This window comes from Delphinapterus leucas, chromosome 1, assembly GCF_059928025.1.
Source record: "Delphinapterus leucas isolate spDelLeu-1000000601 "Yukka" chromosome 1, BTC_Dleu_Yukka2, whole genome shotgun sequence".
Lineage (NCBI taxonomy): Eukaryota > Metazoa > Chordata > Mammalia > Artiodactyla > Monodontidae > Delphinapterus > Delphinapterus leucas.
The window spans coordinates 60,870,646-60,884,091 of NC_143129.1; the positions used below are offsets into that span (position 1 = coordinate 60,870,646).

The 13,446-nt window shown below is 39.8% G+C and overlaps 1 protein-coding gene across 2 annotated transcripts; it reads right to left on the bottom strand.

Annotated features, from left to right (window-relative positions):
- Positions 1–345: 345 nt before the first annotated feature.
- CACYBP (calcyclin binding protein) lies at positions 346–11,067 on the bottom strand. 2 transcript variants are annotated; one of them, XM_022556586.2, is made up of 6 exons: positions 10,839–11,067; positions 6,743–6,962; positions 4,798–4,894; positions 4,472–4,571; positions 2,798–2,895; positions 346–1,070 (listed from the first exon to the last, which is right to left on the bottom strand). In XM_022556586.2, the coding sequence occupies exons 1-6, from the start codon at positions 10,857–10,859 to the stop codon at positions 914–916; spliced, it is 693 nt and encodes a 230-aa protein (XP_022412294.1). In that variant the 5' UTR covers positions 10,860–11,067; the 3' UTR covers positions 346–913. The 2 variants fall into 2 exon arrangements, with proteins under 2 accessions (XP_022412294.1, XP_089778228.1); XM_089922102.1 differs by lacking the exon at positions 10,839–11,067 and adding an exon at positions 10,552–10,786.
- Positions 11,068–13,446: the final 2,379 nt, after the last annotated feature.

The window sequence follows — 13,446 nt, forward strand, 5'->3', positions numbered from 1 at the left end:
CTCTTATTAACTGTAGTAGTTTTGGATTTCTCCTCTACGCATCTAATTTGCTTTCTCTTTTCTAATTGCAGTGGCAAATAGCTCCAATACAACATAGTTATGGAAATCACAGGCATCCTTCTTGCTCTTACTTCTGATTTTAGGGGGAGTAATACCCTCTGAAATAAACAATTCCCCTAAAAGCCTGACTTTTCTGACATACATCTGGACATCTGCTACACGATAGGTTTTTATTCAGCACAATAGATGGATTTCATATTTTACTTTACAGTTATTGTTTTTACAAGCCATCTGATCCATGGCAAACCCACTTACTGGTACTATATAAATATGTGTATTCTCAAGTTTCAATTTAGTTCCAATTTATTCATAAATATATTTAAATCTAGAGAAAAATATTTGTGATTAGATTATTAGGGCATGTTAATTCATGGTATATACATTACTTAAGCTGTGAATAGATCAATCTCTATAACAACCCTGAAACACAGGTATGAATTTGCATTTTATGCAAAAATTCACGTTTTATTTTTATTCTTACATTGGCGGGAGCTGATGTCAGAACTGAAAGGCAAGCAATAACTTGTTTCTACCCCTTAGCTGAACAATAATACACACAATGTGGCATTTTCATTAGGTAAGAAGACTTGTTTCTTTACATTTCACACTAGAATACATTACCCTTTTCTTGAATAAAATGACCCGGTTACTAAGGAAACCATCTTTGGAGGGAGTGTTTGTTTAATAAGCATATTTTATTTAAATAAATCCTCCAGCAGGAAATGGAGAATTCATTGCCTTTACTTAGACTGTGTAAGTAGTTATATGTCAAATTTATCTGTGCAGCTCACCAACATGTCCTCGTTGGAAACATCGATATTTCCACATCACAGTTCCCAAAAAGACTAAAGTCTCAGAATTCTGTATCTCCTTTGGCTTGCTTCTCTCTTGATTCCACCCAGGCTTTATTAATGGTTCGCTTCATATCATCATCTCCATCTTCATAAATTTTCTTTAGAACATTCATTAATCCCTCACTAGGATCTGTTTCGGTGTCGTAGGAGGGCTTTCTGTTAAAAAGAAAACACACGCAATCAATAATGGAGGAATATATATAATGTACATGAAACATATAATAGTAATAATAATATATAGAATATACAAATATATATAAATAATCCCATTTACTAACAAATTTTATAGGTATGATTACTAAGTATGAAAAGAGACAAATTAGTATGTAGGAAGCACAAGAGTGGAGGTAAGAGGAAGACAGAGTATCCAAACATACTCTGACAATCAAAACATGTACAGATTCATCTTAAACAATATATAACCACACTTAGTGCATCAAAGAATGGGCATCAAAAATGGTTAAGGGGGACTTCCCTGGTGGCTCAGTGGTTAAGAATCCACCTGCCAATGCAGGGGACATGGGTTTGAGCCCTGGTCCAGGAAGATCCCACATGCAGCTAAGCCTGGGCGCCACAACTACTGAGCCTGTGCTCTAAAGCCCACGAGCCACAACTGCTGAGCCCACGTGGCCCACAAGCCACAACTACTGAGCCCACATGCCACAACTACTGAAGCCCGTGCATCCTAGAGCCCATGCTCCACAACAAGAGAAGCCACTGCAGTGAGAAGCCCATGCACTGCAACATAGAGCAGCCCCCACTTGCCGCACTAGAGAAAGCCCAGGTGCAGCAACAAAGACCCAACACAGCCAAAAATTAATTAATTTTTAAAACAATGGTAAGGGGTTATCTTGGGACTATGGGATTTTAGGTTAATTTTTAGCAGGAAAAGTAAAGAAATAAACTTTTACTTTTCTTTTAATTTTCTTAAAAGCATGTTTCCTCATATAATATGAAAAACAAATTCATTGATAAAAAACAAACATGTTATATATGGACACATACTAAAGCTCATATTTTTTAATTAGAAAAGCCTTCTCTTAAGCCTGAGATACCTGAGTTTTGGACCTGGTGGTATAAAAGCACAGCCCTCAATATAGTCAACACTTCTAGTTCAATCAGTGTGCAAACTGGGCTCATTAACTTTATACTTAATTTTTCACTTACCTCATTTATTAAGTGCCAGATTCTGTACTGGACCCTGGGGATACAGTAACAGTAAAACAGGTTCCTATACTCAGGTAATCCATTCTAGATTTAAAAGCAATTCCACAGGTAATGCCTAACACCTTAGCCAACCACATCCCAAATGCACACTGGCTATGGGAGGGAGGAGTGAGAGAAATGTGGATGGCTAATTGACTCAACGTAGTACATTACTACTGCAGGAAAGCAGAGGAATGTTTTACCTAGGATGGCAGTATCTTTGAATAAACATTTTTCAGAATAGCCATTATTATTAAGGAGGATAAAAATATTCTCTTTTTCACTCTATACCAGTGATAGTGAAATTCTAACTATATATCAGAAACTTCTGTGGAATTAAAAAACCATATATGGGTATCTGGGCTACTATGGAACTACTGAAATGGAATCTCTCGGAATGAGCACAGCACCTATATAGCAGCACCACTGGCCCAGGGTTAAGAACCAGCACAAAAGAACCAACCACAAGTACAAAGACCTCCTTAAAAAGCAACTTGCTAGATACATGCCCTCTTCGGGTGCCCTCTGACAAGTGAAAGCAGATATAACTGGGTTAATCAGAGGACATTAGAAGGTAAATGGTCAAATTGCAGACTATACACCTCCATTATTGATGAACATCTACAACCCTAGCAGAGAATACATTATAATTCTTAAATAAATGAATGTAGACTCACTCTTTCTCTTTGCATTCTTTTTCAACCTGAGTCAGGTAGTCCCACCGTGTATTTTCTGCTTTCTTCCTACATAAGATAAGAACTGTATCTGTCTTGATCTGGAAGAAAAGTGGAAAACAGGTACAACTTAGAACACATGGAGATAGGCATGAATATTTAGAAAATAATTATTTACTCAATTACTCGAGTTACTGTTACGTACAGGACCCGTTTTAGGTGCTAGTAATACTTTTATGAATAGGCTGGAAAATCATACACAAACTGTAATTCCTTCAAATACTAGATGCTATCAAGACAAAGAGGATGTTAATGAGTATTGGGGAAGGAACTTCACTAGGAGAGCCTCTCTGGGGTGAAATGTGAGCTGTGGCCCAAGCTCCAGGAAAGAGGGCCTTCCAGGCAGTTGACACAGGAAGAGAGGATTCTGGTGTCTTTGAAAACAAGGAGGAGGAATGGCTGGATTTTGATGATTGAAGGAGAGAATAAAACAGTAAGAGGGGTCAGAGACAGGCAGAAAATCATGTAAGGCAGTATCGGTTAGGGAGTTTGCAAGGTGAGCAGAAACAGCAAGAATATACAGCCCTTTCAACAATGATCCACATAACTCTAGGACTCTTGAGTAATACTTCAACATGTGATTAGTGGACAAAGAAGGGAGCAGGGAGTCACAAGTTAATCATTAAATTATATTCTAATATTACCTTTAAGCTGCCACATAACTCTATGTAAACACAGACAGCAGAATGGCACATCTGTGTACCAGGGGCATTAAACTTCATTTATTTAAATTAGGTAGGAACAGAAGGATTATCTGAATTAGTGAAAAATGAATAATGTTGCTTCAAAGACAGTTTATTTCAATTTTGTAAAACAAATTATTATTCCCATTGTACAAATGAGAAAACTGAGGTATAAAGTGATTAAGTGAGCTGCCAAAGGTCACAATTAATATGTGATAAAACTGGCATTAAAACTCAAGTCTCGGGCTTCCCTGGTGGCGCAGTGGTTGAGAATCTGCCTGCCGATGCAGGGGACACGGGTTCGAGCCCTGGTCTGGGAAGATCCCACATCCCGCGGAGCAAGTAGCCCCGTGAGCCACAATTACTGAGCCTGCGCATCTGGAGCCTGTGCTCTGCAACAAGAGAGTCCGCGATAGTGAGAGGCCTGCGCACCGCGATGAGGAGTGGCCCCCGCTTGCTGCAACTAGAGAAAGCCCTCGCACAGAAACGAAGAGCCAACACAGCCATGAATAAATAAATAAATAAATATTAAAAAAAAAAAAAAAAACTCAAGTCTCATTCTTAACCACTTTCAGTTTATTCAACACCCTCCTGATTCTAATGCAATATTCTTATAATCTATTTTTCTAGAGCAGGAGCTGGCAAACTTTTTCTGTAAAGAGCTAGATAATTAGTATTTTAGGCTTTGTGGGCCACATGGTCTGTTGTAGCTACTTAACTCTGCCACTGAAACACAAAAGTAGCCAGACAACACATACACAAATGAGCACTGATATGTTCAAATAAAACTTTATTTACAAAACAGGCAACAGGATAAATTAATTCTAGTTCATCTTAATTCTAAACTGGCCAGGTAATTTCATGAGGTTTCACAATATTATGAAAAAAATATTATGACAATTATGACAATATTACAACAAAAAAGTAAACCTACCTTTTTCGAACTGCCTTCCACAGAGATGGGTTTCAAGAGATTGTTCACAATCATGGAGTAACTCTTCCCATTTAGATTCTTTACCAAAAGATCAAATGACCTACAACACAATAGTGAACACTTTATCTTTCTGGTTCTGTGAAAGGTGCTCTTCAGTCGTTGTGGCAATAAAGCCAGTTTTACTTTAGGATGTGCACCTGGCCATCCCAGATGATAAGACTCAACCTTTAAAGCAGATGTAAAGGATAATTTTAAATTTAAGCAGAATTTTAGAAACTGAAAAGAACCCATAATAAGGCACTGTCTTCCCCATTATGAGAACTCACCTCTCTGTGAAATGCACCTGCACATTCTCAGCGGGGACTTGATGAACTCCAGTTAAGGTAATGTAGATTTTCACAAACTTATCCGACTGATCCCATCCTGGTTAACAACAACAAAAAATGGACCATGAGTAAAGTCTGATACTATCTCTGGAATAGCAAATGCACACAGCTCATAATAAAACTCACTAAGATAAAAATCTAGTAATAGAAACATGAAAGAAATAAAGATATAAGAAACTTTTTAGATGGAAAAATTGAGCTTCAAAGCAGTTAAGTAATCTACCCAAAGTCAGGCATCTAGCTAGTGAAACAACCTGGATTCAAATCCAGGTTTACTGAACACAAAGCCCATGTTCTTTTTATTCCTTAGAGTAAGCAATATGATCGTTAAATACTTCCTTAATTGTAGCTCATTTCCCCTTTTCATGGATATAATTTTGTCCTATTCCTAAATATTGATAATCTCCACCAAGCTGGATGGCTAAACATCAGCTTTGTCTAATCAGTATTAGCTAATTCCATAATCATTTCTACTTCTCTAAGCAGTTCAGCAAATGCAAACCTAGCTTCCTCCATTCCTTTCCCTGATAAAGCAGAATATAAATTTAGAGAGTCAAATTCATACAAATCTGCCAATTTAATTAACCTACCAATATCTAGAAGTTATTTCATTTTTTTATTATCAAGCTAGTCTCTAACCTACATGAATTCTGCTAACAGAAAATACACAAATGTCACATAAAAAGCACATCATATAATAAAATATATATTTATCTATTTATTGTACTATATGACTTTTTCTTACTTAGTCCTATAGAAATCTAGTGTTAATAAAAAAAAAAGATGTTCTAGAGGGTTCTGTACTTCATTTAGTTATTTCCCATCCGTTCAACCCATCCTCCACATTGATAACTATTTCTCCCTAAACACAAATCTAGGTTCCTAGTTACTATGCCAGAATCCTACCACCTTCAGACCAGTTTCCTATCGTCAACGAAGTACACAGCGTATCTCCTATAGTACTGCAGTACATCACTTAAACACAACACACACACTGCTTTTTGCTATGACGATACCCAAAACGCATGATGCGTTTCACGTCTCTACTCATGTCCTTTGCTCATGCAATTCCCTTCTTTTCTTCATACTTGACAAACTCACCTTTTAAACTCAAATGTCTCTTCTAATTCTCCCTGACTGTTCCTCCCCTCCAGCAGAATTACTTTATCAGCTATATTCTCATAATACTTTATAAATCTCTATTCAGTTAATGAAATATTAAGTACTTACTGTGTGCTAGATATTGTGAGCACAAAGGAAAATAAGACTGTCCCTGCCTTCGTGAGAGCTCATTACTCAGACTTCAAGTTGCATTGCTTCCAAAATAAAAAAAGTCTATAATCAATTTAGGGAAAATGGTATTATGACATTGTTATGGCATTAATTGTACGTCTATGTCCCAACCACACCGTGAGCAGGGATTGGGTCTTGCTCACTGTTGTGTATCCACAAGTCCAAGTACAATAAAGGCACATACTAGGTGCTCAAAAATGTTGTTTGAATATAACTGGATTCTCTTCCTCAGTTAATATCGGTGATTGTTTGGCAAACAGAAATGCAAAACAGGAAGAAAAACAAAACAAAAAGCTGTGTCCATATATACTGAATATATTTCAGAATAGGTTCCTTCTTGCTGCTACTCACCATTGTACTAATCATCTTGCTCTCTTATTAATTAATTAGCTTTTAGAATGCAGCATTTTCTTTTTAATATCTTAAAAAGCATCTTATTAAATAAGAACTAATGGGTCTTCTCTTTAAAATCACCAAAAATAAACACTCAAGACTATTAAAAAATTGATTTTGTTAGTGGGTCACTACTAAGGAATACATGGCTCAGAGGCAGAAATAACTGTATAGAGCTGTATGTAGGGGTGAGTCATACCATAATTACTGATTTTCACTGTATATCCTGTTGTAATAGGAGCAACCACAGCGGCTGGCTTTTCGTTTTCCAGAAGTTCTGCTTTCCTCTGTGATTTCTGCTGCATCTTATTCTTGATTTCTGTCTCAATCCTGGATTTTTCAGCTGTCAGGGCATCACGTACTCTTTTTCTAGTGGCTTTTTCCAGCAGCACCTTCACCTCTTCTAGATCTTTCTGTAGCTGTGTTAAAATAAAAGATAAGTTAGCTATGATAAATAAGACAATAGTTTGATATTGTGCATATCGGTCATTTCAATTTACTGAATAAGAGCTAAGAGTAGGAGGTTCATTTAAATTTCCTAGGGTTGGGTAGCAACAAGGATTCTTTCCTCCAGCCTACTGAATTGTAAATAACTCAAGATTCCTTTCTTTTAAAAAGGAAAACTTAATCTTGAAGTAACAATAGGTAATCAAGCCAAATTTTTCCAGTCTGGTAGACTGTTATCTACCTTTGTTTTAAAACATTTTATTTACAAAATACGAGTGTGATTTATAAACATTTTCTGATTATAACGTGAAGAAATCCAACAAAAGGGAATCGTGAATTTCCTTGTAACATCCAGTCCTAGTCAAGAGATATTAGGAATTTTTTAAATATTGAAGTAAAAGAGATGAGTGATTACATGGTAAGTGTGGTGAAATGCTACAGCAACTTGACTGAGGTAATACTCTACTTTCCGTCAGTGATGCGTCCTCACTGATCTTCCTACCCCTAGTACTACACATAAGAAAGTTAAAATTTTTAAGACAAAAGATAAAAAAATAAAGACATATTTCTTCTTCTAAGAAGTTAGACAACTTCTTAATTCTAAAGCTCCTGGTTAATTTTACTGTCAAAAGTCTGGGACTTGGTTGCACAGTAGAGGATGAAAACCTGGACAAACAATCCAACATGCAATGCACTCCTGGATCACTGAAAAAGCCACCTGTTTTTTTCTTCTCACGCCAATACACTGCCTACCCAAGTCTATTTCTATTACTTTCTAGAGACAAGAGTCAACATTGTGTTAATTTAAGAGTTAAAGACACTGTTAGAAAATTAATGGGCTTAAAAACTTTTTCCCAGTTACCCTCTGACTTACTGCAAATGCATGAGATCTTTATAAACAAGGGATTCATTTCTCTTAAAATGACTTTACATTCTGGCTTGATACTAGCTAGCAATCTGACAGGAAGGCTTTGACATTATAGCCTGAGATCATGTAAGGCTCAATATAAAAATCTTTAAATGCTTGGTAACTTAGTATAATATCCAAAGTACAGCTCGAAAGTCTTTAGATTTCTTGAGTCTTAGAAAATGCAAACCAGAAAAACAAATGCTTTTCTTTTATCCCAAGTCTTTTATCTCATTTAACTCAGATGCCCTTGTTTCACCTATCTGTAACTGCTAACTTGGTATAAAAAGTCCAACTGTGCCCAGTCTCCTGCCCAAATTCTATCCCCACCTCCCAAAACTCATATTACTAAGAAAAAAAATTGCAAACTCATCTTTAAAGCACAGAACCAAGATACTTTTAGTGCAAAGCAATCTTTTTTGTTATAATAGCTTTCAAAATTCACATTCATTCTAATAACAAGATGAAAAAAAATTAAAATGTTAAATGAGTATATTTTGTTTCCAGAGTAAGGATTTAGTTAAAAAAAAAAAGTAAACGTATAGAGTCTAAACAAAAGGTTTTACTTCTTGACTGGAATAGGAATCCTTTTTCTAGGAGACTCAAAAGAGAACTCTGAGAATTAAGCAAGAGATCCCCAGGCCCTCTTTACAGCCAGTTTGGCTCTACAGTACTACAAAAATAAGATATCCACTGTAAGTTTGAAGCAATTTACAGCAGGCCTGTTTAAGGTAATTCCTCAGTTCTTCTCTGTTATTTGCAGATCTGAAACCAGTAAAATTGATCCCTTTGGTGCTTTTCCTGTACACATATTTAAGATGCCTTAGATACAGCATTTCTTACCTAATTTATCTAGGCATTCACTTGTTTTCCTTATGCAAAATCACACCTCCCTTTTATCCCTATCCATAAACACATTAAAGCTTTCTCTTCTAATCTATTTCCAAATTCTTCACTAGGAAGCAATAAAACCAAAGTGCCTCAAAATAGGCAAAGACCTTGTACAGACATTTCTCCAAAGACAGACAAATGGCCCTCAAGCGCATGAAAAGATGCTCAATGTCATCAGGCATTAAGGAAATGCACATTAAATCCACAATGATACACCACTTCACATCCACTAGGATGACCAACAACAACAAACTCCAGCAAATAACAAGTGTTGACGAGGATGTGCAGAAATCGGAAGCTTCATACACTGCTTGTGGGAATGTAAAGATGCACTTTGGAAAGGAGTTTAGCAGTTTCTCGAAGTTAGTTACCCTATGACCCTGCAATTCCACTCCTAGATACGTACGCAGAGATTTGAAAACGTATATCCACATAAAAAGCTGTACACAAGTATTCATAGCAACACTGTTCATAATAGCCAAAAAGTGGAAATCATCCAAATGTCTATCAATTTATGAATAAACAAAATGTGGTATATCCATAAAAAAGATTATTCTGCCATAAAAAGAAATACATGTTTCACCATGGATAAATTTGAAAACATTATGCTAAGTAAAAGAAGGCAAAAAGTAAAAGGCCACACATTGTAAATCTCCATTTGTATGAAATGCTCAGAATAGGCAAATCCATAGAGACATAAAGTAGACTGGTGGCTGCTGAGTGGGAAGGAGTTATGGGAAGTGACTGCTTAATGGCCACTTAATGGGTTTCTTTTGGGGTTGAAGAAAATACTCTCAAATTATATAGTGGTGATGATTGCAAAAACACTGTGAATATACTAAAAAGCATTGCACCGTACACTTTAAAATGGTTAAAAACTGAATTTCATCTCAAACAAAAAAAAGTGTCCCTAAATGTATACACCGCAATTAGAAAGCCCCTTACTTTAAAGAGGATTAATACTGAACACGCCAAATGTAGGACTGTAAAGTCACTTCAGAGATTCTTTCCTCAGGGCACATGGTACCACAAGGCCAATCTTTAACACCTAACAAACTTGTGGCAAGTTATCCAGAATAACACACATAGCTTTTCTTCATTTAAAGCAAATTCTCAGACTTAAAAAGTCAAATGTGAGATTTCCCACTCTTGTTCATATTAAGCAAAAAGATTTCCAGAGAACAAATCTAGTCAATGGATACCCAACACTTTACTGTGAATAACAGTACTGTCATCTTCAGTCAAAAAAAGAGCAATCCAAGTTTATTATTCCCATGCTGTAACTGTGCAAACTAAGTCTCCAAAAAAGTTAAGCTGTCTCTGTTTAAAGAGCTTAAAAGAGAAAAAGCTATTTCCCACCACTAGTTACAACTAACTTTACAATTTATTTTTAAAAACGCCTATAGCAGATTGTTTTGTCAAGCACTGTTTTGAACATTTACAACTATTACTTGGTCTTTACAACCCTATGAAAAGGATACTGTGACCCAGAGAAGCACCATAACTTGCGCAAAGTCTGTGTAGAGAAAAGATGACTAAGAGAATTTAAGTGCCGGAACCGAAGACTTCTCACCTTCCAACTGCCCTCTACCATGGAACGACACTCAGTTTTTGTAATCAGCTTTAATTTAACGACGCTTCACGTCCTCAGGCCAGTGTAACGCGGGCGGAAAGGGCCTGAGGATAACGTGAAGGTGACCAGCCCTCAGGTCCACCATCGGACCTACCTGCCGCCGGGAACCACTACACACACCCCCGCTCACCTACACCGCCGACCAAGGCTGAGCCGGGGGCATCGATCGTCAACTTTCCGGGGAAAGCGAAGGCCCCGAGGCCCGCAGTGGCCGGGTCGGCAACGGGGCGCCTGCAGCTGGGCGGGTGGGAGGCCAAGGGGAAGCGCGGGAACCCGAGTACGCAGGAAGGCGGTCCGACAGGGAGGTGTCGCGTGCGGCCGCTAGGCAGCTCCGCACGGGAAACGGCGGTGGGGCGGGAGACGGAGCGGAAAGCTCCAGGAAGGGCGAGCGAGGAAGATGAAGGCCGGACCCCTTACCTCCTCCACAGATGAAGCCATGCTCGGGCTGCGTGAGGGAAGGCCCAAGCTGCAGCGGCGCAGGGGCGAGAACAGGAAACGCCGCACTGACCGCGCTCACCCCGAGCGCAGACAGCACCGGCACCTTTCACAGTGGCCGCGGCCTGAGGGCACACCCGACCCTGCCAGAGATCTCGGCCCGCCTCCCGCACGCGGCGCCTCTAGAACCTTCGCGAGTCCTTCGAGGCCGCCCCCCGCGCCCAAGCACCGCCTGCAGGGCTCGGCCCCGCCCCGCCTCGCCTGGCCCCGCCCCGCCCACCTCGCCTCTTAGCAAAGCTCAACTCTCGCGATTAAACCGGAAGTTCGAGAAGAGAAACGCCTCTACCTCCACGCCGGGGCAAGTGTACGTAATATACTTTGACCCCGTAGGTCCCGGCTGCGCAGTCGCAGCTCAGAACCGCTGCTTTCCCGTACCATAACCCAACCCCGGAAATCACGCACTGATCTTCGGGGGTCCAAGCCGGAAGTTGACTAGAGAGTCGGCTGTTTCCGTGCTCTCTAGGACCCAGTGCCATCGAGGCGGCCGTCTTGTGTAGGGTTAATCTGTGAAGTGCGAGAAAAGGACAAAAAGGGGGAGAAAAGGAAGCCTGTTTATGCTAAGACGGGACAGAATGAGAACGTTAAGTGTGCTGGGTCCTGAAGGGAACAGTTTTATTTTCAGTGACTGCTGGCGCTCTGGAGACGTCATGATTTAGCCTGTACGACGTGGTGACGTCATCATGGATTGCGGGAGGAGGTGGGGTTGCGTTGGCTACGTGACGGGACCCAGTATCCCCGCGGGGAAGTAAGCGTGCTAATATAGCGGGTACCTCCATGTGTCACCGCATTTCGGGTCCCGGTTTCCCCTCCTAGACTGTTGAAGGCCTTCCCTAGCACCTTCACCGACCATTCTGCGAGTCTCTAGTTGTCACCCAGGTTTGGATTCGGTTTAAGTGAGTCTATTCGCCAAAGAAAATGTGGGCTGAGCTTTCCTGGGGCTGCCTTCTGCTCCTGTTCTGGCTCCCGCAATCCCGCTATGTAAGGCCCTTGAGAACCCCCCGTTTTCAGACTGTTTTAGCCTCTGGCAGACTGAAAATGTCTGCAGCCCCGTTGAGAGCATAAACAGTAACCCCGGAGAAGTCAAATAGCCCACACTCAGCTTAATATATCGCCCGAGGTAGCGATTAGAATCAGCACGTCAGAGGAGGAAAAAAGGACTAGAAAAAGGCAGGCTGACCATTATGGTAGTAAAGAATCTGAAGTACCATACAAAAACAAATTACAGCTACGTACAACGTGCATGAATCTCAAACGTGACGTTAAGGGGAAAGAAGCCAGACAGAGAAGTTCTTCTCTAAAACTGCGAGACATTCAAAATCGGGTTAGTCTTTCCTTAAGTGGGGAGGACAATGACAGAAAGGAGCCACAAGGGGACTTTTGAGGTTCAAGTAACGTTCTGTTTTCTTTCTTTGGATGCTGGTTACAGATGTGTTCACTTTGTAGAAATTTCATTGAGCTGTAATTTGTGTAGTTTCTTTTGTATGTTATAGTTAACTAAAAGTTAACTAAAAGTAGGCCCGGGAGGGAATTTTCCAGAGATGATAGAAGTGTTGCACTGATACATGCAATTGTCAGAATTCACAGAACGGGTACTTTCTGGTGGTCCAGTGATAAAGAATCTGCCTTCCAATGCAGGGGATGCAGGTTTGATCCCTGGTTGGGGAACTAAGATCCCACATGCTGTGGGGCAACTGAGACCGCGGGCCTCAGCTAGAGCCCGGTGCTGCAAACTACAGAGGCCACACCACAACTAGAGAGAGAAAGTCCATCCGCATGCCACAGCTAGAGAGAAACCCTCACACCACAACGAAGAGCCTGCGCTGCAATGAAATATCCCACATGCCACAACTAAGACCAGAAAAAGAAAATAAAAAAGATTAAAAAAAGAGGCCAAGAAAATATTTTTTTAAATGTATGCTGTGTGTAAATTTAAAAAAAAGAATTCATAGAATGAACTCCTAAGATCTGTGCATTTTGTTTAGTTATACCTCAAGTTTTTAAAGAAGTATCTAGGGAGTTCCCTGGTGGTCCAGTAGTTAGGACTCCCTGGGCTTTCACTGCCAAGGCCAGGGTTCAATCGCTGGTCAGGGAACTAAGATCCCACAAGCAGCACAGCACAGCCAAAATAATAATAAAATACTCCACTTAAAAAAAGAGTGCCTAACTGGAAGCCTGGAATTATTTAGGTACTTAATTAAATAGGAACAAATATCCTAGTCCACTGCGTGAGAACTTGACCTAATGCAGTGATTTTTAAATTTGCTTGATTATGCACCTTGGGCAACTTTTCCGCCAGATATCCTAAAGCCACAAGTTTTAAGTACCACCTGTTACCAGTGACTCCCAAATCTATACCTTCAGTTCCACCATATCTCTGAGCTCCAGACTCTGCCTTTGCTTCGATGTCTGATAAGACATCAAATTCAGCTTGTCTGAAAAACAAAACAACCAAAAAAACCTCCTGACTTCTCATCCTCGCACACCAAATCAGTTCTTCCAGCTATTCTCCAGCTCTGTGAATGGTCACCTC

Coding starts and splice junctions, on each gene's coding strand:
- CACYBP (XM_022556586.2), bottom strand. CDS start 10,859: ATGGCTTCATCTGTGGAGGAG. Junction 6,963..10,838: donor TGGCTTCATCTGTGGAGGAG/GTAAGGGGTCCG, acceptor ATTTTAACACAG/CTACAGAAAGATCTAGAAGA. Junction 4,572..4,797: donor CAGGTGCATTTCACAGAGAG/GTGAGTTCTCAT, acceptor ATTGTGTTGTAG/GTCATTTGATCTTTTGGTAA.